This window comes from Portunus trituberculatus, chromosome 12 (assembly GCF_017591435.1).
Source record: "Portunus trituberculatus isolate SZX2019 chromosome 12, ASM1759143v1, whole genome shotgun sequence".
Classification (NCBI taxonomy): domain Eukaryota; kingdom Metazoa; phylum Arthropoda; class Malacostraca; order Decapoda; family Portunidae; genus Portunus; species Portunus trituberculatus.
Genome location: NC_059266.1, coordinates 13,062,720 through 13,088,248, shown reverse-complemented (window position 1 = coordinate 13,088,248; position 25,529 = coordinate 13,062,720). Strand labels below are relative to the sequence as shown.

Sequence of the window (25,529 nt, the reverse complement as noted above, 5' to 3'; positions counted from 1 at the left end):
GTTTCATAAACCTTACATGACTGTACCTGACAAGCCTTTCTCAACTTCTGTCAAGGAAAAAGAAAACAATCTTGACATGTTTCTTGTTCTTTCATGTTCCCTCTTGAGTTTCTTTCACAGCTCCCCTCCCAAACCTGCTCAACAAGTCATACAGAGGTATGATAGTGCAACAATGTAACATGGTATATGATGTGGATGATCTGACTTCTGTTGTGCATATGGAAACATCAGTGGTATTTTATAGGAAACAAACAGCATTGAATGACAGCAAATAATGATGTTTCAACATGAGAAGAAAAGGGACAGAGATACAGTGAACATGTATTGACAAATCACCTGATTTGTGGAATCTTTATCACCACCATTTGGCTTCAAATGAGCATCATAGATGCCAGGTATAAAATGTTTTCTTTCATTCATAAATAAGTAAATCTACACTGCTTTCACATGTAACAGTCAAACTGAAACATTCATCATATTTCAAAAGCAGTGTCGTTCCACTCATTAAATAAATTATTTTTTGTAAATCATCAGAATCAGTAGTACTCTCACTCACAAAAACACAAACACACTGGTTGAGCTATGTAGGATTTAGCATCAGAACTCTGAAGGGTCATGGAATATTCTGTTGTCTTCAGAGACATCTGAAGGGTTGATGAACACACCTTCCATCGTCTGCCATTTGGCCTGAACACCTGGCCGAGACAGCCCCACCACCTCATTCTGGCCATGAATGGGTCGGCCATACTGTTGGCCAGTTACCCCCAAATACCTGTGAAAGTAATGTGAACTTTGAGCAAAATTATCCATATAGATCTGAAAAAAATTTGAAATATCTTTTTCTTTTTCTTTAAAATCTGGTAGGGAACTGTATTCATTGATTGGGGGAAAGAGGAGGTATAAAGGAAAGAAAAATCCCTACAGGCGCATGGTAGTAAAAGAGTTAACCACTGGTCTATCAAGTCCTTAATTTTGCAGGATCCTCATGAGAATCTATGCCCTTATTTTTTTATGTATATCTACCAATCCTCTACATTTCACTTTTATGTGATAATCAATGCAACACATTCATATTTTTCTCATCTTTGTCATTCCAATGTGACAACCATAAAAGCTTAAATGGAGAGAAAGTTTGATGAACAAAATTTCATACATGCAAATCATAAAATATGGTTGAAAGATTGAAATAAATAATTATTTGACATCTTTCCTCCAGAAAATAAAGTCAAAAATACAATTAATGATGGACAACTAAGTTCTAAGGTCCACCTACTCAATAACAAAGACAACTCACTGGTCTGTGTCAACGTGTCTCAGCATAACATCCTGGTTACGGTCCCATGCCTCGCCATCACAGATAACCATCCAGTCGTCACCAGAATCTCCTTCCCCTTCCTCCCCAAATGCTGAGATCTCTTGCTTGTCAGACAATGGAGAGGAGAAGTGGTGTGAGTGGAGGTTTCTATGTGTTGCAAGGTGCTCCAGGCGGATGGCCTGACCACATACAATAGGATCCCTGTAAGGTTGAGTTGTAATGAAGGTCAATGGAAGTTTAAAAAATAAATAAGATATTTTTTGCTTGATGCTAGATGACACAAGGATATAGTTGAAAGCTTTTGATTTTCTATTAATGGAGTATTGGAGAAGCTGAAGAATAGATTTGCATGATTCTGACCAAAAAAACTATGTATTTTCAGGCATTTTTTTCTTTATGTAAAAAAGCCTTAGTTGCTACCCTCTTGCAGATAAGAGAGAGTTAACCAAAAGAATGGGATAAATGTCTTGAAACCTCCATCTTAAATGAAGTCAAACCACAGAAAGTTGGAAATATAGAAATAGCTAGGTAGTAAGTTTCAGAGTTCACCAGAGAAGGGTATGAATGATTGAGAGTACAGGTTAATCCTTCTATTAGAGGTAAACAGAATTAGGGTGTGAGGAAGAAGAAAGTGTTGTGCAGTGAAGTTGTGGGAGGAGGGGAGGTATGCAGTTAGCAAGATCAGAAGAGCAGTTGGCATTCCAGTGGTGAGAGTGAGCCTGAAGACAATCAGTCAGAGAACAATTGATGTAAACAAAAATTTTTGAGTCCACCATATATAATAAAACTGTATGAGTGGAACACCCCATTCATGCAAAGAGTACTTCATACATGGACAGTAGAGTTGGCAGTTGGGGGGGTGAGGTAAAGATAACTGGAGATGCCTCAAAATACCTAACTTCATAGAAGCTGTTTTAGCAAGAGATGAGATGCAGTTTCCAGTTTAGATTTAGTAAAGGACAGACTGAAGATGTTCATTGTAGAAGAGAGGTACAGTTGAGTGTCATTGATCCTTAAAGCACAGGCTAGTTTTGCTAGTTTTGCTATGCCTCGTCTTCCATGCGGGCATATTCAAACAAATACCTCCCTCACTTCAACCTCTTATAATTTCACTGCTATTCAACTCATGCACATGAATGATGTATCTCTTTAAAGTACATAGTCTCAGCTGTCGTTTGACTATATCATAAAGGCTACATGACTACTGGTAGAAGAAATACAGGATTTTGAATTTTGATAACAAAAACTTCAACTGCATGATTTAGAAATAGTTATCACTTTCAAATGGTTTATGAGAAAAGCATCCCCAAAAGAGACCTAAACTCAACTTATTTTTGGAAATCAGTGGTTAGCATTACTTGCTAAGCTTAGCATAGAGCTAATATTTATATCGGAATGCCATGGTTACATGAAAACAAAGATGAAAAGACACAAGTACTTTTACCTTTGTAGAGCACACAAAGTAACTTTCATAAATTATTATGAATTACCTGTTGTGTCACATGCTTCATTATGAACACTGTCTCTGGCATTGTCTGCTACACCAAATGTTCACTATAGGCAAAACAATAACATTTGCATTGCCTTCACAAAGAACTATTTCCTCGGCATCCAGATTTATGTCTGGAATAAAGTCGCTGCCATCACTCCAGATAAATGCATTGCAAGGCACCGTAGAGGGTTGGACAGTGGTAGGGCAAGGGATGGTGGTAGCTGCAGCGGCAGGAATTCCTATCGAGCTTGCTGCCTTCCTCAAATGCTTCCTCCCTTGTCCACTTTTTTTATTTCTTTTGCTTCCCAGATACATTTGAGGAAATCCTGTGTGACTTTTCCTTAGTAATGTGAAATAAGGAGGATCTAGCTATGTTGCTAAGATATTTACCCGTCTTGGTGGTCACAGTAATGGGGTCTGAGGTAGTACTGGTGTTGTCAGCAGATATGTTACAAAATTCTTTACTTTCATAAACACATGCCTGATGTGCTGCCTCTTTTCTCCTGTTGATGTTCTTTTCACTTTGTGTAGTAGGGTACAGACATGATGGTATAATGGATGAAATTGGTTTTGTAAAGCCAGAGAGAAAGATGGGTGTGGCAGCTGGAGCAACGTTGACACCACTGACAGTCGGAGGAAGTGAATCTGATGCCACCTTCCTTTCCACCTTTGTGCTTTCATCTCCATATGCATACCTTTTTTTGACTGCACTGACCTGACTCCTCAACTCTCCCTCACTCATTCACTGTTCTTCACCATGAACTGATGGATGTCCTGTAGTTGGTGCCTTGCTTTTCAATATCTTCTTCATCGAAAGATAGAACTTCAGAGAACTGAGCTGGAGTCAGTCTGAAATACTATCCAAATTTTCCTCACCCATTTCTAGCTCTTAGATAAGATGATGATATTCACAACATTCCAGTCGTTTCATATTTGCTTGATATACCCAATCCCTTTTCCTCGTATTATTCAAGGCTAAAGATAACATTAATAACTCTTCTTCCTCCTCCTCTATGTCAAGAACTGTCAAGTCAAACAGCCTCCACCACAGCAAATGTCTCGCCTAGCATCGCATCCGGTGTGAACATATCCATAGCAACCAAAGTCAGCCCGACTCTCATGTGTCGTGTGCCTCGTCTCCGGTGTGAATTGTCAGGAAATGGCTCTCAAGTTTTCAAGGTATAAAAAAAAGAGTTTCTCCAAAACTATTACAGCTAGTCAGTAACCCCACAGTTATAGACTTTAAGTATTTATTCTGCACGTTTCGAAGGTCACTGCCTTCATCTTCAGTAGTACAAAGCAGAATGAAAAATACAAGCAAACTGAACCAAGAGTAGGGGGAGGGACAGAGGATGAGAGTAACATGGCACAGTGTGATTGGCCAACCCCACCAATGAGCTCCACCCTACTTAAACCCTATCAGGACCTGACCTGTCTTTATCACTAATCCCCAGTGCTCTCATTAATGGATCTAGCTTAAATATGCCTTCATTTAGATTATAATTCTTATGGTTCTGTATACAAACTGATTCTAAAATCTTACGTTTTTTTAAATTGTTACATTTGAATATCATTTGGCTGGAATCCCAATCAATTGAGTGGTCATTATCAAAAGCATGGATAAAATTGGCATTATTAGTGTGACAATTCCTTACACTTCTCTTGTGTTCTTTTAACCTCACATCCGAGGATCTACCTGTTTCTCCTATAGAGAGTAAGTTGCAATCTTTACAAGGAATTTTATATACACGTCCTCCAGCTTTAACACTCAAATTATTATGAACAAGGATAGATTTGACAGTGGATGTGTACTTAAAAGCAATATTTACATCAAGATCTCTCCTGACAGACTTAATACTTTCAAGGCTTTTAACATATGGGAGACATAAATACGGTTTGGTATTGTCTGGGCGGGAACTATAGTCTGACTCAAATATGAAAGCCGCTGAGGGAGGGAGACCTATCAGGGATTCCCCGGCTGCGGCGTCGCCAAACGTCGCAGCCCCAATTATAGGATTAACACTGAAGTGTGGAGAAATGCCCATCTCTCCCGCTCTCTCTCTCTCTCTCTCTCTCTGGCTTGTTACTACTTCCTCCTGTTTCTTATTACTATATAGTTCTCTCATGCACGTGTGTGTGTGTGTAATCCTGCTTGCGCGAGTCTTTCAACAGTTTACATATTGGTTCTCCTGTGATGCGGCATACACACACACACACACACACACACACACACACACACACACACACACACACACACACACACACACACACTCTCTCTTTCTAAAATAGACAAGTAGACATGCATCTTTTTTGTTGTTTTATTTTACTCTTTTTCCACACCACCTATGAGGTAAGAGTTAAGGTGCGTTTTTTTTATAGAGGTTTTACCCTGTAGGCATAATCCTCTCTCAGCTATTTAATCAGACACTTCTTCGTCAGAAGTGTCCTCCACATTGATAATAAAAGAATCCTCTAAGCAGAACTTGTTGATGCTGTAAATAATTAATTTCTCTCGACTATGTAGGTTGCGTTGGCGAGTATCGCGGACGAGATATTCACCTTCCATCCTGAGCGACAGGGAGGGGAGGAGTGACTCGATTTGACCTGGGGATTATCAGCGGTCAGGGAGGTTGACCTCACCCAAGTCCAACCTTGAAAAATAGCAACGCTGGAGAGCAGTGGTGCTACATTTTGTGGTATCTATACAAAATCATTGTCTTCATTACACTAAAACAATATTCAAAGCTCTCTATACATCTTTAGTAGAAATTTAGAGGAATACACTTTTATGACGGTTCATTAAGATGTAAGTTAATAATGAGATCGAAACATGTGCTACGACGCTTGGCGACGCCGCAGCCGGGGAATCCCCGTTAGGTCTCCCCCCTCAGCGGCTTTCACATTTGAGTCGGACTATAGGAGCAAAATACGTCTTTCTAGCCTTAAGATAACCTTTCTTTACAAACCAATCAGGATACTTCAATCTTCAAAAGATTGACCAAATATTTGAGTTCTCACTATCTAGGTATTGGGATCTACAGATTCCTAACGCTCTAAGGAACATGGTGGGGTTGGCCAATCACACTGTGCCACATTACTCTCATCCTCTGTCCCTCCCCCTTCTCTTGGTTTGGTTCGCTTGTATTTTTTCATTCTGCTTTGTACTGCTGAAGATGAAGGCAGTGTGTTAGCATGTCCTTTGTTTTTCCCATACTCCCTTTCTGTCTGACATCACGTCCTTCCCCTCAGTCCTCGCTCGCTGCCGCCTGAGGCTGACACGCTACGCCTCCTGCCTCTCGTTTCGCTCGGTTTACACTTGTTGCGTATTATGCTACTGTAAATATACTTTCATAATGGACTCAGGTGTCTCCATGCTACCCGTTTTACGAAAACTACCACAAGTGGCCTTCGAAACATCCAGAATAAATACTTCAAGTCTATAACTGTGGGTTTACTGAACAAGTTTATATTCACGATAGTGTAATATTCCATCTCCATATTACAGCTAGGATAATAATTCTTGTATCCTTTTAAAGTTAATGGTTTGTACATTTTAACACTAGTCCTTTGGCACAGAAAATATAACAAAAAAATACAATTTAGAAATTAAAGAAAATAGTTCAGTAAATACCTGAAAAAATTCCATTATCTGTCATTTAATAATGCCCTTTGCCAGAGAAAATGTAAATCTCAACAAATCATTATAAGAATAATAAAGTTTCACATAATTATTCTGCAATGTTAAAGAAAAAAACGTGGCTCCATTAACGAAAAATAACCTCACCATCATTCACAGCTACATAAACATCATCACTATCATTATTCTCGGCCTCACCCTCTGACACTACAACTGAGTCATCTATATCAGAGTCAGTCCCTGTTGTATTAGAAGTATAAGGGAAATAAGTAGGATACAAAATGCTATCATCACTAACACCTACTGCAAATGGAGAGGCTGGTTTTTCATCAGACAGAGCCTAGAGGAATTTCATTCTTTTTTTCCATAAAATGACATACACTTAACCCTAGGCTATCGCACCCATTTGGGGCCGAATTAGCCACGCCATAGCCGAAAACACGATAGCCGAATTGAACAACTAATGGTAAAAATTGTATTGGTGCCACAACCACAAATTTTACTCCTAATATCCCTCATTTTTACCTTTTTTTCAATTACTGTATAATCCATTGGTACCAATTAAAACATGTCAAGGTTATAAAAAAAAAAAATTACATCAGCTCATTGTATTTACTATACAGAGACTGTTTCATCTTGGCGGGAAGGCGGTTTTGGCCTATGAGCGCTCAGATATCCCATGACGTCATGGCTGGGCATCTGAAGTCGCGATAATGAAATTTTAGCAGCTTTTCATGGGTGCGTGATAGCAATAAAACGCGATAGCTGAAGTCGCGATAGCCGAGGGTTGACTGTAGGTGTAAAATGACCACCTATGGACGGCTTGTCATCTACATCATCACATGACATAGTTGCTATTGCTCTAACAACAGAAAAATTTGTTGATTTGCCTAAAAATACAGACCAAGTGATAGGTAAATGAGAGCAGTGAGGCAGGACAACTTCACACAGGCTGGGGACATGAGCAAGAGTAATCACAGCACGCTCCACACAGACTTGGGACGAGGCTGTCTCTCTTGGTTTGGCACACAAGTAACATAACATAACATATAACATAACATAAATAATAGGATAACAAAGGGCCACCAGGGCCCATCTAGGTTATCCTGTATCAGTCGCACAGCGACCTCGTCATAAGTACTTAAAGATACACTTACAAGTACTACACAATACATTATATACTAATTCTAAATATCTGGCCCATTAACAGGGCTAAGTCCTGCAGCGAATTCCTCTACAATCTGTGATCCCCATACATGGGGATCCCAGATTTCTTATAAAAACTATCAAGCAGTGCTATACATAATTATAAATCTAATAAATTTAAGTGCTTATCTAATCTGTTTTTAAACATTGTCAAACTAGTGCTATTTACAACCCTCTCTGGCAATGCATTCCAGAAGTCTACCACCCTATGACTAAAGAAATATTTTCTTATATCTAACCTGCAGCCTTGCTTTCTAATCTTCCTGCCATGATTTCTAGTCCTACTTCCCTCCTCTAAGGTAAAGAAAGATCTCACATCTATGTAGTTTGTATCTGAGAACATTTTAAATAACTCTATCATATCCCCTCTTATACATCTCCTCTCAAATGAAAACATGTTTAATTCCTTTAATCTATCTCTATACTCCAGATGCTTTAATGCGGGTATCATCCTAGTTGCTCTTCTCTGAACTGCTTCTAACATGTTGATATCCTGCCTATAATGGGGTGACCAGGCCTGTATGCAATACTCTAAATGGGGCCTAATATAGGAATTATATAAGCTACGCACCACTTCCTTACTTTTATAACTAACATTTCTATTTATAAAACCAAGGATCCTATTTGCCGTATTTCTTGCTTCTAAACATTGCTTTGAAAATTTCATAGTCCTGTCTATCACTACTCCTAAATCCTTTCCCTCCTCTACTGACTCTAGCCAACATCCCTCCATCTCATAGCTTAAATTGTGTTGTCTTTACCTAAATGCATAACCTGACACTTTTTAGAATTAAACTCCATTTGCCACTTGTCTGCACATGCTATCAGCCTGTCCAGGTCTCGTTGTATTCTGTAATTGTCCTTTTCACCCTGTACTGCACATGCTATCTTAGTATCATCTGCAAATTTTGATACTTTGCTATTAATTCCTATATCTAAATCGTTTATCTACACCAAGAAAAGAAGAGGTCCTAGCACTGATCCTTCCACTCAGACATTGCCCCATTTAATACTACTATCTGTTTCCTATCAGAAAGCCATTCACTAATCCAATCAATTAACCTACCCCCTATCCCATGTAGTCTCAATTTGTACACTAGCCTCCTATGCGATATCTTATCAAACGCCTTGCTAAAATCTAGATATATAACATCTATGCTATTTCCATCATCTAACTCCTTGGCAATATATTCTAAGATATCGAGCAAATTTGTAAGACAGGACCTCCCTGATCTAAAGCCATGTTGGGTATCTCTAATTAATCTATTCTCATTTAAATGCTCCCAAATACTACCCTTAATGATTTTCTCTAGTATCTTACATACTATACTAGTTAAACTGATCAGTCTATAATTATTCGCATCATCCTTCCTACCTTTTTTTAAATATTGGAGTAACATTAGCTAACTTCCAGTCCTGAGGTATCTCTGCAAACCTAAGTGATCTTTCAATTTTTATTTTTTTTTTTTTTTTTTTTTTTTTTTTTTTTTTTTTAGGGAAGAGGGCCAGCCAAGGGCAAAAAAAAAGAAAGTTAGAAAAAAGCCCACTTTAGCGCTGGCTCTCCAAAGAGTACAAAAAGTGCCAAAACCGTCAGCCAGAATTAAGGGAGCAAATGCCTCGATACCTCCCTCTTAAAAGAAGACAAGTTGTAGGAATTTGGAAATACAGATGCAGGGAGGGAGTTCCAGAGTTTACCAGTGAAAGGGATGAATGATTGAGTGTACTGGTTACCTCTTGCATTAGAGAGTTGGACAGAATAGGGATGAGAGGAAGAAGAAAGCCTTGTGCGGCGTGGCAGCAGGAGGGGAGGCATGCAGTTAGCAAGATCAGTAGAACAGTTACCATGAAAATAGCGATAAAATATAGAAAGGGATGCAACATTTCGGCGGTGAGAAAGAGAGTGAAGACAGTTAGTTAGAGGAGGGGAGTTGATGAGACGAAGAGCTTTCAATTCCACCCTATCAAGCAAAGCTGTGTGACTGGAACCCCCCCAAACATGTGAAGAGTACTCCATGCAGGGACGGATAAGGCCCTTATACAGAGTAAGCAGTTGGAGGGGCGAGAAAAACTGGCGGAGATGCCTCAGAACACCTAACTTCATAGAAGCTGTTTTACCAAGAGATGAGATGTGAAGTTTCCAGTTAAGATTATGAGTAAAGGACAGACCGAGGATATTCATTGTGGAAGAGGAAGACAGTTGAGTGTCATTGAAGAAGAGGGGATAGTTGTCTGGAAGGTTGTGTTGAGTTGATAGATGGAGGAATTGAGTTTTTGAGGCATTGAAAACTACTAGATTTTCTCTGCCCCAATCGGAAATTTTAGAAAGATCGGAAGTCAGGCGTTCCGTGGCGTCCCCGCGTGATCTGTTAATTTCCTGAAGGGTTGGACGTCTCTGAAAGAACGTGGAAAGATGTAGGGTGGTATCATCAGCGTAGGAGTGGATAGGGCAAGAAGTTTGGTTAAGAAGGTCATTAATGAATAATAGAAAGAGAGTGGGTGACAGGACAGAACCCTGAGGAACACCACTATTAATAGGTTTAGGAGAAGAACAGTAGCCGTCTACCACAGCAGCAATAGAGCGGTCGGAAAGGAAACATGAGATAAAGTTGCAGAGAGAAGGATAGAAGCCGTAAGAGGGCAGTTTTGAAATCAAAGCTTTATGCCAGACTCTATCAAAAGCTTTTGATATGTCTAACGCAACAGCAAAAGTTTCACCAAAATCTCTAAAAGAGGATGACCAAGACTCAGTAAGGAAAGCCAGAAGATCACCAGTAGAGCGACCTTGACGGAAGCCATACTGGCGATCAGACAGAAGATTGTGAAGTGACAGATGTTTGAGAATCTTCCTATTCAGGATAGATTCAAAAACTTTAGACAAGCAAGAGATTAAAGCTATAGGATGGTAGTTTGAGGGGTTAGAACGGTCACCCTTTTTAGAAACAGGCTGAATGTAGGCGAACTTCCAGCAGGAAGGAAAGGTAGAAGTCGATAGACAAAGTTGGAAGAGTTTGGCCAGGCAAGGTGCAAGCACAGAAGCACAGTTTTTGAGGACAATAGGAGGGACCCCATCAGGTCCATAAGCCTTCCAAGGGTTTAGGCCAGCAAGGGCATGGAAAACATCATTACGAAGAATTTTGATTGTAGACATGAAATAGTCAGAGGGAGGAGGAGAGGAGGACAAACCCAGAATCGTCCAAGGTGGAGTTGTGAGCAAAGGTTTGAGAAAAGAGTTCAGCTTTAGAGACAGAAGAGATGGCAGTGGTGCCATCAGGATGAAATAAAGGAGGAAAGATGAAGAAGTGAAGTTATTTGAGATGTTTTGGCTAGATGCCAGAAGTCACGAGGAGAGTTTGAGTTTGAAAGATTTTGACATTTCCTATTTATGAAAGACTGTTTGGCAAGTTGAAGAACAGACTTGGCATGATTCCGGGCAGAGATATAAAGTGCATGAGATTCAGGAGATGGAAGGCTCAAGTACCTTTTGTGGGCAACCTCTCTATCATGTATAGCACGAGAACAGGCTGAGTTAAACCAAGGTTTAGAAGGTTTAGGTTGAGAAAAGAATGAGGAATGTACGCCTCCATGCCAGATACTAACACCTCTGTTATGCGTTCAGCACAAAGAGATGGGTCTCTGACACGGAAGCAATAATCATTCCAGGAAAATCAGCATAATACCTCCTCAGGTCCCCCAACTGGCAGAGGCAAACGCCAGAGGCACCTTCGCTTTGGGGATCCTGCGGAGAGATTGGAAAAATAGGACAAGATACAGAAATGAGATTGTGATCGGAGGAGCCCAACGGAGATGAAAGGGTGACAGCATAAGCAGAAGGGTTAGAGGTGAGGAAGAGATCAAGAATGTTGGGCGTGTCTCCAAGACGGTCAGGAATACGAGTAGGGTGCTGCACCAGTTGCTCTAGGTCATGGAGGATATCAAAGTTGAAGGCTAGTTCACTAGGGTGGTCAGTGAAGGGAGAGGAAAGCCAAAGCTGGTGGTGAACATGGAAATCTCAGCGAAAGGGTAGAGGGACAGAATGTGCTCCACTTTAGAAGTTAAGTAGTCGAAGAAATTACTATAGTCAGAAGAGTTAGGGGAGAGATAAACAGCACAGATGAATTTAGTTTGAGAGTGATTGTTAAGTCGTAGCCAGATGGTGGAAAATTCAGAAGACTCAAGAGCGTAGGAACGAGAGCAAGTTAAGTTGTTGCATACATAGATGTAACATCCAGCTTTGGAATGAAAATGAGAATAGAGAAAGTAGGAGGGAACAGAGAAGGGGCTACTGTCTGTTGCCTCAGACAGCTGTGTTTCGGTGAGGAAAAGAAGATGAGGTTTAGTAGAGGAGAGGTGGTGTTCCACAGATTGAAAATTAGATCTAAGACCGCGAATGTTGCAGAAGTTAATGTAGAAAAAGTTGAGGGAGGTGTCAAGGCATTTGTGGTCTTCAACAGGAGAGGTCTCCGACCTGGGGACATTTTTGGTCCCCTCCCCAGAGGGGGACTCCGAGGCGTTGTTTATTTTGGGTCCCATTTTTCTTTTAAATTTTTATTTGGAGTGAAGGGTGTATGTGTGGTAAGTGCATGTAGTTTTGTGTGAAGAAAGAGAGCTGTCTTTAGAGGGTAGGCTGTGACTACCCCCTTGAGTTGTGAGACACAAAGGGAAACATTCAACGAGATCACAACTAGCTTTAATGGAAGGTTCACAGCACCTCCTGAACTAGTGCTATTAGATCTCACTGGGAGTAAGTTATTGTTTCGGTAGGTGTCTACTACCTCCTCCTGATTTGCTTCAGAAATACTGTCTACACCTCCCTAAGTACTCTGGCATGTAGCTCATCAGGACCACTAGCTTTCCTATTGTCTAGTTCAAGAATAAATTTCCTAATAATTCACTCCACTCTCACTCTCCCCCTCCAACAAACCGAACCTATTTTCACACTCAACAGGTTTAGTCCTATCCTACCTAACTACCTCCGCTTTCCTTCCCCTCGCAGCCTGCCATCTCTGCCCATCCTGACTACTATCTTTCCCAGTCTGGCTCGCCTGCTCCCTCTTCCCCACTCTGCTCTTCCCGACAGAGGGCCAAGCCACCCTGTCGCCCTCAGAAGGTCCAACCTTCGGCTTAACACTGATCTCCTGCCAAATTTTTTCCAATGCCTCCCCAAGCCTCTTAACCTCCTCCTTCAACTCAAAGATGAGAACTTCGTTCGCACTTTTCCCCTCACTTAGCTTTCTCATTTCCTCTCGCAATTCTCGGTGCTCAAGAGAAAGAACTAAATTCTCGCTCTTGAGCCTACACACCATACACTCAGAAATGTCAACGACCTTCCTGTCATGCCCACACATCTCACACACAACAAACTCGCCCAATCCCACCTCAACACTCTCTTTCACGCACTCAATCACACTCTGATATACCTCAGTAGCTACCGCCATACTAATTTACAATCTGTTAACTCACAAGAACACTATACGTAGCTAACAAACAAATAAAAATACTTGGTGACGGCGGGTTGGGGGAACCGCGGTGGTGGGGGGCCTAAGTGAGGTCAACTAATCCTCTTTCAAGGTCAACTTGACGATTACAAGCCTAGTCTCCTCACTCTACCAAAATACTTTTAACTCACAAACACTGATTCTAACCACTATTTCACTCTAATCTAACACTTGCAGTACACACTTTCACCTCACTAACACTCAAAAGCACCACACACAGACACCAAGCACAAACACCACTCGCTAACTATAAAAACAACATCCACAAACGGAGTGCACACACAACACGTCCACTCGCCACCGCAGCTACCGCTGCAATCAGTCATGCTTGCTGTCCTCTCAGGAACTGGCAGATGAGTATACTACTGCACCAATACATAGGCTAAAGCAGCCCTTTGGCCAAAAAAGTCCAAAATCTAAACCATTATTATGGACTTAAAAACCTTATTTTCTGAGAGATGTCTCAACAACCATATAGAAAAGACCTCACAGAACTGTGATACCATTATCTCGATTTCCAGAAGGGTGGTGCTTGGGTACACTACTGAACGCTCCATGACAAGGTGAGCTACTCTCTCTCTCTCTCTCTCTCTACAAATAATGAATGTTTACGAATGACATCACGTGTACAGTGTCGGCGCACCCAGCCATGCCATAATAATAATCAGTTGCCAATTAAGCTAACAAAAACCATAACGTTGATAGATACTGGTAATAAGTACCAGTCATCAAGAAAAGAAAGAAATGAAAGTTCCTGCCATTTCAGAGCTCAGAAACACCTGGAACAGTGGTAGTGAATTTTGCCATGATACTAATGTAACCAACCAAAGAGAACCAACTGCCATGCAACCCCTTCATGCTGAGGCTCCACAGTGATGCACCCTCTACTATTAATAATAGCTCAAAACTAAACTTTTCCTTAAAAAAAATGGGGTTGTATTATAATCCAGTATATACAGTAATCATTCCAAGGAAAATCAGCACATACAGAAGATGGATGGAAGACTGAAATACATTTTCATGAGTCACCTCTCTGTCATAAACAGCTAGTTTAACCAAGGTTCATGAGCTTCAGGCTTACAGAAAATGTGTGAAAAGTATGGCCATGGTAGAGACTATCAATTAATTTGTGAATTTTGCAGAATGAGCATGGAAGCAAGGCTGTGATCAGTGTGTGGAGTCCAACAAAAAGTTAAGTTTCCTATGAGTTATATAGGATAAAAAAGTTTATCCACCAATATAGTCAGCAAAGGCAATAAGAGCCAAAGCTGATGGTTAACATAGATATTTCAGCAAAAGCAAAATTAAATAGGATATACTTCACTTTGGAAACTAAACAATCAAAGAATTTTACAAAGATGGACAACTTAGAGGAGAGATACACAGTGAATAAAAATTTACTGAGGAAGTGGCTTTGAAATTAAAACCAGATATTAAAAATTTCAGATTCAAAGGCTTGGACAGGAGAGCTGATAATGTCATTGTGTACTCATGCAACGCTCAGCTTTGGCATGTGAATGAGAACAGAAAAAATGTGGGGGAATAACCAAGAGGCTAGTAGTTCATTGCATCGGCAGTCTTGGCTATGGAAATCTTGATGAGAAAAAAAGAAAATGAGGTTTAGAGGAAGAGAGGTGGTGTTCCAAAGATTATAAGTATAGATCTTGAGCCATGAATAAAGAGAATTTATACAGAAAATTTGAAACTTGAGGAAGTATCAAAACTTAATTAGCTCATGATTTATATAAAATTAAAATATAAAAGTGACATACATGCAAATCCCCAAGAGAACCTGATAAGATGACCACTCAAACCAGGACATTTAAGTGCTCTCCACAACTGATCTATCACTGAGCAATACCTGGTGCCTGTGGTCACTCATCCACAAAAACTAAGTTGTCTCTACAATGCAAAGATACTGCTCCTATGAATCCCCATCACCACTTGGAGGAGGATAAATAAGTTATCAACGATTCCTGCAAACAATACAGCACATCTTACCCTCGTTTGCATGACTTTTTGGCAGTTCCCTTCAGAAGCCAGTTGGAGTTATGATCTTCCTGTTGCGGAGTGCCTGTGACACTCTGCTGTCCTGACCCTGACCCGTATTTGACATCATGTGAATGGAGCCGCACCTGCCAAATAGAATTGTCAATACCTAGGAAGGTGACAAACAGTACACATGATCATACCAAGAATAAGTCACTGGTGGTAATAAGCAAAGCAAAACAAAGTTCCATATATGCAAGCATGTGACAAAGCAAATTGGATATTAACACCTAGATTTTTAGATATGCTCACATATTACAAGATATGTTTACAAATGAGACCTGTACTTGCTCTCTCTTATATTTAAGTCCAACGAATAATACAGTAAAATCCAAAAGTTGAAATCCAAAACTTTGGAATTTTCTGGCTAATCAAGTAGCTAATGCTTAATTTACTAAAAGTTCTTTTAAAATAACGAAAAAAAGGCGGGGGATTATGTCAATACTATATGCTATTACCACACTGGTGTTTGTCCCTCAGTGGCATCAGTTTGAGTGTTTTATTGTACACACTCTATTCCTACACTTCCTCATACATCCATAATGTGTCCATAGATAGTTTGTACACCCATACATCTCCAATGCATCTATCACCATGATAGTATTGAGATATGATAATCTTAAATAGTCTTATCATATCTGCCCCCTCCTCTCTCTCTTCCTCTCCCACAAACATACATACAGCTTTATAATTCTTTCTTAATTATTCTATGCTTATTTATGCATCCATTCTGCAATCATACATAATTATACATTAATATGGCAATCGTGAAAGCCTGTGCATGTTCAGATATATATCTCCGACACAATTCTGAGTTTTCCACAGTATCACTATAAGCCAATAAAAGGCTTGCACTGGAAAAAGAGCTTCATAAATGCAAGTATACTAACACAACATGAAGTCATCTTATGTGCTACTGAGAATGAACAATTCTGGAAACTAACCGTCTTTGCGTCAGACAAACTAAGGAACTCTCAAAATCCAAGAAAGAGCTAAAATCTTCCTGTTTTTTCTGACTGTCAGACACAGAAACAGGATCAACATGACATGTAAAGCATGAACAATATTAAAAATTAATGTATAAAAATGCAAGTCCTGCAGAGCACTTTGGTGGAAGTGGGACCAGATCAACAAGAAACACAAGTAACAGGCAAGATGGTTAAGCATTGAATATTAACACTTTCACTATATCAAATAACACACCTTGGAATAGCCACATCTGATTCACCTCATCCTTACAAATAGATAGATAGATAGATAGATAATACTTTACTGTTCATGTATATAATACATAAAAAAAAATTTGTGTCTCCAGCTAAAAGTATCATGAACAATCAAACAGTACAATGCATAACACTCATACATACATACATACTATACCCAGTACACTTAATGGCCTCCCGCATACAGTCATATTGGTATATAAAAAAAATAGCTATTTTTCGTTCAGTGATCTAATGCTGTCTGGCACAAAAGATTTACAATATCTGGGAGTCCTACAGTTCATTGACCTTAACCTTTTACCTGATGGCAATAACTGATAGCTGCTGTTGAGAGGATGTGAAGGGTCACTGGTGATTACTTCACATCTACGGAGTGAACTTTTCTTATATCAGCTAAATTTGAGCTGTTCTCTACTCCCAATTTTACAGTTTCAAATTATCCTAGTAAGTTTTCCCTTCACCTCTATACTACAACTACCATTCCAACATGTAATTGAGAATGACAAAACAGACTGTATAATTGCAGAATAAAATAAGTTAACAGTTCTGGTGTCAATTCTAAGTTTGCTCAGCTTCCGCATATACTACATCCTAGAGTTTAATTTTTTATATAATGCTTCTGCGTTTTGATTAAAACAGAACTTGTTATCAATAATTGTACCAAGATACTTATACTCTGTGACTGATTCAACTAACTCTCCATTTATGTACAGGGGTGACTGAGTGACTGGTGATGTACTATAGTCTACTACTATTTCTTTAGTTTTCATAACATTAAGCTCTAGATAATGCTCACTACACCAAGTATTAAAACGCTGTACTTCTTCCCTGTAACTACTGTCATTATTTACACACAAACTCACAAGGGCAGTGTCATCAGCATATTAAAAAAAAAAGAGAATTAGTGGCCTGGCAGCGACAATCGCTAGTGTACAGTGTAAATAAAATAAATGATAACACACATCCTTGAGGAGCTCCTGTGTTTATGGTTATGACTTCTGATTTTGTATCGAAACTTTTAACATATTGTGGTCTATTTGTTAAAAATTTGTTAATCCTTAAAACAATTTTTGAGTTTACGTTCATGTTAATCAATTTCTTCATCATTATGTGAGACTGGATGGTGTTAAATGCACTCAAAAAGTCCACGAAAAGTATCTTGACAAAATGTTTTGTTCTGGGCTTGTTAGGTTTATCTAGAAATTTTAGGGCATAATCTGTTAAGAACAGGGCAGCATCCTCAACACATCGATTACTAGTATATGCAAATTGATAGGGATCAATATATTGCTTAACCTGTTGACATAATAGGTTTTTAACAATTTTCTCAAAACATTTCATAATAATAGAAGTTAAAGCTATAGGTCGGTAATCATTATTACAAGTAGGTAAAGATTTCTTTGGTAGCTGCAGTGGCGAGTGGACGTGTTGTGTGTGCGCTCCGTTTTTGGCTGTTGTTTTTATAGTTAGCGAGTGGTGTTTGTGCTTGGTGTCTGTGTGTGGTGCTTTTGAGTGTTAGTGAATTGAAAGTGTGTACTGCAAGCGTTAGATTAGAGTGAAATAGTGGTTAGAATCAGTGTTTGTGAGTTAAAAGTATTTTGGTAGAGCGAGGAGACTAGGCTTGTAACCCTCAAGTTGACCTTGAAAGAGAATTAGTTGACCTCACTTAGGCCCCCCACCACAGCGGTTCCCCCACCCCGCCATCACCAAGTATTTTTATTTGTTTGTTAGCTACGTATAGTGTTCTTGTGAGTTAACAGATTGTAAATTAGTATGGCGGTAGCTCCTGAGGTATATCAGAGTGTGATTGAGTGCGTGAAAGAGAGTGTTGAGGTGGGATTGGGCGAGTTTGTTGTGTGAGATGTGTGGGCATGCCAGGAAGATCGTTGACTTTTCTGAGTGTATGGTGTGTAGGCTCAAGAGCGAGAATTTAGTTCTTTCTCTTGAGCACCAAGAATTGCGAGAGGAAAGGAGAAAGCTAAGTGAGGGGAAAAGTGCGAACGAAGTTCTCATCTTTGAGTTGAAGGAGGAGGTTAAGAGGCTTGGAGAGGCATTGGAAAAAATTAGGCAGGAGATCAGTGTTAGGCCGAAGGTTGGACCTTCTGAGGGCGACAGGGTGGCTTGGCCCTCTGTCGGGAAGAGCAGAGTGGGGAAGAGGGAGCAGGCGAGCCAGACTGGGAAAGATAGTAGTCAGGATGGGCAGAGATGGCAGGTTGCGAGGGAAGGAAAGCGGAGGCAGTTAGGAGGATAGGACTAAACCTGTTGAGTGTGAAAATAGGTTCGGTTTGTTGGAGGGGAGAGTGAGAGTGGAGTGAATGAGGTGGTTGTGGTGAGTGAAAGGAGAGAGAAGGGGGTAGAGGAGAGGAGGAGGAGGGTTGTGCCTAGCACACCTCAGGTGTGTGTGGTGGGTGACTCTCAGGTTAGGTATTTAGATAGCACTTTCTGTGGGAAAGACAGGGATAGGAGGACGAACATGTGTATGCCTGGTGCAGGTGTGAAGGCAGTGAGTGAGGAGGTGCAGAAGAGAGTTGGGGGGATGGAGAGGGAGGGTGTAGTAGTTTTGCACGTAGGTGGGAACGATGTCAGAGCAGGTGGGTCGGAGGAGTTAGTGGCAAGATTTCGGGAAATGTTAGGCAAGATAAGGGAGAGTGGTAGATGTGTAGTGTCAGGAATCTTGCCTCGTGTGTATGTTAGCAGGGAGTGGTTGTCTAGGGCCATTGGTGTGAATGAACGGGTAAAAGAGATGTGTAAGGATGTGGGTGTCAGCTTTGTGGATGTATGGGATAGGTTCTATGGGCGAAGGGATTTGTATGCTAGGGATGGTGTGCATCTGAGTAGGAAGGGTGTGGATGTGCTGAATAGATGTCTGGAGGGGAGTTGGGATGGAGTGTAGGGGGTGAGGTAGCAAATGCATTCCAGAAGAAAGATGTTAGACATAAATTAGATAGGATAAACAGAGATAGTGAAAAGATTAGGAAAGATTTCCAGGTGCAAATAGGAGAGAATAAGATTAGGATTCCAAATAAGGAGACAGCATCTAGGAAGGTAGCAGGACTTAAATGTTTTTATGTAAATGCCAGGAGTCTTAGGAACAAGAAGGACGAGTTATCTAGTTATATAGTTGAGGAGGACTTAGATGTTGTATGTGTCACAGAGGCATGGGTAAATGAGGAAAAGTTTAGGGAAAATAGGAAAGAATATGAAGTAGATGGATACATTATGTATTTACACCAGAGAATTGGTAGGATAGGTGGAGTAGTTATCTATGTAAAAAAAAAATCCTTCATTTCCAGTCAGGTTAATGGTATTAAGGTAGATAACAGAGTAGAGTCCTTATGGCTGGATGTTAGAGTAAACAAAAGTAAGTTTATTAGAGTAGGAGCTTTTTATAGACAACCTTATGGTAGATGAGATAAATAGGGGGTGTACTAGTCAGACAATTATCTTAGGGGATTTTAATCTTAAATCAGTAAACTGGGAGAGGATGGTAGGAGATGCTAGTGAAAATAAGTTTATGGAAAGTTTTCAGGATAACTATTTAGTGCAGATGGTAGATAAACCTACTAGGGGGAGGAAGGTTTTAGACATAGTACTAACAAATATTGAGCATTGTTTAAAGGAAGTTGAGGTAGGAGAGCCTTTAGCAAACAGTGACCATCATATAATTATATTTATCATTAATTCCAGTAGGGATAATATAGTGAATAAGACTAGAGTCCCAAACTATCAGAAAGGCAATTATGGTAGGTTACGTCAGTTATTAGGAGAGGTAAACTGGGAAGATAGTTTTGGAAATAAAACTGCACAGGAGATGTGGGATATTTTTAAGGTTGTAGTAAAGGGTATAGTGATGCAGTGTATCCCTTACAAAGATATAAGGCAGAGAAACAGGAAGCCATTATGGTGGACTCATGAGATAGGTAGACAGATCAGAGAGAAGAAGAGGGCATATAGAGAGTTGCAGAAAAGTGGGAAGATGTAGATTTGATTAGGTACAGACAGGTCAGAGATGATTTGAGTAAGGTTATAAAAAAGTAAAAGGCAGGCAGAGATAAAACTAGCTAGAGCTGGGAGTAAAGATCCCAAAAATTATATAGTTATTACAAGGTCAGTGATAAAAGAAATAAGGATAGGATTGGACCACTCAGAAAAGATGGTGTAGTAGTGGATCAAAATGAAGACATAGTAGAATTATTGAATGAACAATTTTCTTCAGTATTTACTAGGGAAAGAATAGGAAATCCTGTTACAAACAGTGCAACGAGTAGTTTAAGAGCTTTAGAAAATATTGATATAAAACCGGGAATTATTAGGAAATTTATTCTTGAACTAGACGATAGGAAAGCTAGTGGTCCTGATGAGCTACATGCCAGAGTACTTAGGGAGGGTGTAGACAGTATTTCTGAAGCACTTAAGTTAATATTTGAAAGATCACTTAGGTTTGCTGAGATACCTCAGGACTGGAAGTTAGCTAATGTTTCTTCAATATTTAAAAAAAAGGTAGGAAGGATGATGCGAATAATTATAGACCGATCAGTTTAACTAGTCTAGTATGTAAGATACTACAGAAAATCATTAAGGGTAGTATTTGGGAGCATTTAAATGATAATAGATTAATTAGAGATACCCAACATGGCTTTAGATCAGGGAGGTCCTGTCTTACAAATTTGTTCAATATCTTAGAATATATTACCAAGGAGTTAGATGATGGAAATAGCATAGATGTTATATATCTAGATTTTAGCAAGGCGTTTGAAAAGATACCACATATACCGCATAGGAGGCTAGTGTACAAATTGAGACTACATGGGATAGGGGGTAGGTTAATTGATTGGATTAGTGAATGGCTTTCTGATAGGAAACAGATAGTAGTATTAAATGGGGCAATGTCTGAGTGGAAGGAAGTGGTTAGTGGGGTACCCCAAGGATCAGTGCTAGGACCTCTTCTTTTCTTGGTGTACATTAACGATTTAGATATAGGAATTAGTAGCAAAGTATCAAAGTTTGCAGATGATACTAAGATAGCATGTGCAGTACAGGGTGAAAAGGACAATTACAGAATACGAGACCTGGACAGGCTGATAGCATGGGCAGACAGGTGGCAGATGGAGTTTAATTCTAAAAGTGTCAGGTTATGCATTTAGGTAAAGACAACACAAACTTTAGCTATGAGATGGAGGGATGTTGGCTAGAGGCAGTAGAGGAAGGAAAGGATTTAGGAGTAGTGATAGACAGGACTATGAAATTTTCAAAGCAATGTTTAGAAGCAAGAAATAGGGCAAATAGGATCCTGGGTTTATAAATAGAAATGTTAGTTATAAAATTAAGGAAGTGGTGCATAGCTTATATAATTCCTATGTTAAGCCCCATTTAGAGTATTGCATACAGGCCTGGTCACCCCATTATAGGCAGGATATCAACATGTTAGAAGCAGTTCAGAGAAGAGCAACTAGGATGATACCAGCATTAAAGCGCCTGGAGTATAAAGATAGATTAAAGGAATTAAACATGTTTTCATTTGAGAGGAGATGTATAAGAGGGGATATGATAGAGTTATTTAAAATGTTCTCAGATACAAACTACATAGATGTGAGATCTTTCTTTACCTTAGAGGAGGGAAGTAGGACTAGAAATCATGGCAGGAAGATTAGAAAGCAAGGCTGCAGGTTAGATATAAGAAAATATTTCTTTAGTCATAGGGTGATAGACTTCTGGAATGCATTGCCAGAGAGGGTTGTAAATAGCACTAGTTTGACAATGTTTAAAAACAGATTAGATAAGCACTTAAATTTATTAGATTTATAATTATGTATAGCACTGCATGATATTTTTATAAGAAATTTACTATAGTTAAACAAGACATGATCCCCATGTATGGGGATCACAGATTGTAGAGGAATTCGCTGCAGGACTTAGCCCTGTTAATGGGCCAAATATTTAGAATTAGTATATAATGTATTATGTACTTGTAAGTGTATCTTTAAGTAATGATGACGAGGTCGCTGAGCGACTGATGCAGGATAACCTAGATGGGCCCTGGTGGTCCTTTGTTATCCTATTATTTATGTTATGTTATGTTAACAGGGATTATTTCAGCTGTTTTCCAAATTACAGGTATATTACAACTATCTATTGACTGTTGGAACAATTTACATAAAATAGGAGATAATGGTTCTTTACATAACTTCAATAAACTTCCACTGATTCGGTCTGGTCTGGAACTGCCACCTCTACTTGGCCTCACCCCGACAACTCATGCTCACCTTATAGTAAGTATTGTACAGCTTCACTACAGAACCACACGTCACGTGCTGCAAACCTCGCCCTGAAACAGTACAGACAGCAAATTACCATGAGCACATTCACACTGCCATACTACTACTTTACAGTGTGTGTGCCAACATTGGAAGACATCGCGGGACTGCACCACCGCTCGTACCCACCACAAACACATGCCACTAAAGAGAATAGACACAATAATCCCTGCAGCTTCATTGTGTACAGTGTTGGCGGCGCCTCGGCACCCTCTGCTGTTCTCCTGGCGATGGGCTGAGTCCTCCCTCACTGTACTTCAGGGTAAGCAATACGGTCTGGCACCTTCAGGCGCCGATGTGGTGTTTACTTCCTCCCTTCGCTTCTGTGCCGTGGTGACGTCAACCATAACACACGTCAGCCATCCTGATTGGTGGACACCTATGTCTCACTATCAATGTATGTAAACGAAACACTTTATGTAAGCACAGCAAAAATAAGTAGTATTAACACACCTCAATTCTATGGCTAAATATATTCACAATAAATAGAAACTTGGAATTATATCTGGCGATCACATGATAGAAATGTTATTTGAACATAACTATCATAAATTATATTGCATATAATCTTGACATTTAAAATTCATGCATATTTTTTGTTTAGTAATTATTCTAGGTTTTGCAATGTCGCTTTTCTAGAAGCGACCGTAAATATACAATTATTTACCTAGTATCTATTGTGGTTTCACTTGTTATTGCTAACTTTATTCTCAGCTAAAATGTGTAATTTAATATTTTATCTTATATCATAGTGAATATTACATACAAAAGAATATTCATGTGACGTCATTACAAGGAAAATCAATGTTTTGTTCTCAGTGGTCGTCATGCCTCCGCCATCCTGCACCTCAGTTGCCAGCGGTGATAATTCTCGCAAGACCTGCTGGTGATGCAATACCAGCTGATCATTCCAATAATATTGAAATTCTAGTTTTAATTCAGCCCAGGTATTCCTGTGACATGTGAATAGTAGTTAATTATATATTATTTGCTTTCTGAAGCCAAAATAAATGACAATATAGGTACGAGACAATATACAAGAAGTCGGTGAATTGCTTTTTAAATCAACTTTCTCTTCTAGAGCAGGATTTCATAGAGAGGCGGATACAGACCTCCCATTGGCTAAACTAAGCGGAAATGACGTTTACACTGACACTAGCCAATCAAGTGTCTCTCTACGCTACAATATAATCATGACGTCACGAGAATCCTTGAGTGACTGGGGTGTTTGTAAACATAGACACGTTGGTCGTCCTGTTCATTATTATGTGCAAAGTTTACTTTTCGTAGGGCAGCGAGCAAGGGCGTGGCCATGGAAGTGGACGACTTCCCTGCACAGGAGGCCGCCCTGGATACGGAGGTGAGTAGCCACGAACACTTCTCTTGAGACCTCCACCATATCTTTGTTCTCGTGACAGAAAACGAGACATACGATTTTCATTTCCTGTTTTTGCTTTAGTCCTTTCGAGCTTTTTCGAAAGCCTATCGCAGTGTTGAGGTGGCGAGGCATGCATGGGTGGTAGTGTGTGGCAGTGAGTAAGGTGGCGTTTAAGAAATGTGTGGTGTGCAGGCCTGTCATTGTCTGCTGTCTTGGTAGGCCTACACTACAAGGAATATGCATTCTGCTGCTGTTCATATGTTTCTTTTTTTCTTACTGACGGAGTCATAAATCTGTAGGTTTTATATCAATCATTAATCTTTAATGATTTTATTGCTAATAGTTCAAAAGTTGTGATGGGTTACAATGCAGCTACTACTTATTGAAGTAATTATCAGTGATTTACACCAATATTTTCATCTGGGTACCCAAATTAGAATATAAGTAGAGAAATATTGTTATACCATAGACCAGAGAATGTCAGGAATCTTTATAAATAATGCACATAATAAAGGTTGTGCTCCAATATTGGTATAATTACTTTCTAAATGTCTTTATAAAAACAAAGGAATATGCTGGGAGTTACTTAGCACGGGAAGGGAGCCTGCATGGAGATTCACGAGGTGTGATTGCCTGGAGTGGCGCCATAGTACCCTATGGCGCCTCTCCAGGCAGACCCCAGCGTATGCACCTCAGGATTGATTGATTAATTGATTGAAGAAATATGATTTCCATATTTCCTCAGTGCTTTTAAATAGGATAGTTGTAACAGAAGTAAAGGAATTAATGGAATTCCTTTGTGGTTAGAATTTCTTCTCTCACACATTAGGAAAAAAATGTTACCTTATTTTTATTCATTTACTTACTTTAATTTTTTTTTTTTTTTTGTGTTTGTACTAACCTGTCAATTCTGCCCTGAAAAAAAAAATGTTTTCATTACCATTAATATACTTAGTAACAGTAGTATTGTTGATATTGCTATTGTTATTTGTTATTATTTATTAATTATTTTTCATAGAGTAGCAGTGTAATCTTTAGCACTCTCATCTCACATCCAAAAGACCTTAGCTTCAAATTCCAGGTGATGTGGAAAGAAATAAGTTTGTCTCCTTTCAAGTGATAGCATCTCTTTATTTAGCAGGGAACAGTTTATAGGAAGTAAGCCAGAAACATAACCATCATTTAGTTTAAGTGTAAAGATAAAAATCCTATGTATCTGTGTTTGTATGGTGTGTGCATACACACAATTAGATGGCAGAAAGTTGTTTACATCACAATGAAAATTATTTCATATTGTTTAGGCATGCATACACACACAGACACACACACAGAGGGGATCTGATACAAGTTTATAAATTGATTAACAGAATGGATCAAGTGAATAATGAGAAACTAATCCTGAGAGAAGAATATGACATTA

At 39.4% G+C, this 25,529-nt stretch overlaps 2 protein-coding genes across 2 annotated transcripts in view; one reads left to right on the top strand and one right to left on the bottom strand.

Annotated features, from left to right (window-relative positions):
- Positions 1 to 74: 74 nt before the first annotated feature.
- Positions 75 to 23,004, bottom strand: LOC123502599 (stromal cell-derived factor 2-like). The gene is made up of 5 exons (XM_045251759.1): positions 22,861 to 23,004; positions 22,681 to 22,742; positions 15,147 to 15,280; positions 1,295 to 1,516; positions 75 to 772 (listed from the first exon to the last, which is right to left on the bottom strand). The coding sequence occupies exons 1-5, from the start codon at positions 22,910 to 22,912 to the stop codon at positions 598 to 600; spliced, it is 645 nt and encodes a 214-aa protein (XP_045107694.1). The 5' UTR covers positions 22,913 to 23,004; the 3' UTR covers positions 75 to 597.
- Positions 23,005 to 23,092: 88 nt separating this feature from the next.
- The window catches only part of LOC123502600 (cAMP-responsive element-binding protein-like 2), a 14,714-nt gene continuing 12,277 nt past the window's right edge, over positions 23,093 to 25,529 (top strand). The window contains exon 1 of the mRNA XM_045251763.1: positions 23,093 to 24,091. Coding sequence (XP_045107698.1) covers positions 24,044 to 24,091 — 48 coding nt within the window. The 5' untranslated portion in view covers positions 23,093 to 24,043. The remainder of the gene's footprint in view (positions 24,092 to 25,529) is intronic.

Coding starts and splice junctions, on each gene's coding strand:
- LOC123502599 (XM_045251759.1), bottom strand. CDS start 22,912: ATGAAGCTGCAGGGATTATTGTGTCTATTCTCTTTAGTGGCATGTGTT. Junction 15,281..22,680: donor TGTACAATACTTACTATAAG/GTGAGCATGAGT, acceptor TCTATTTGGCAG/GTGCGGCTCCATTCACATGA. Junction 1,517..15,146: donor AAAAAGTCATGCAAACGAGG/GTAAGATGTGCT, acceptor TCAACCTTACAG/GGATCCTATTGTATGTGGTC.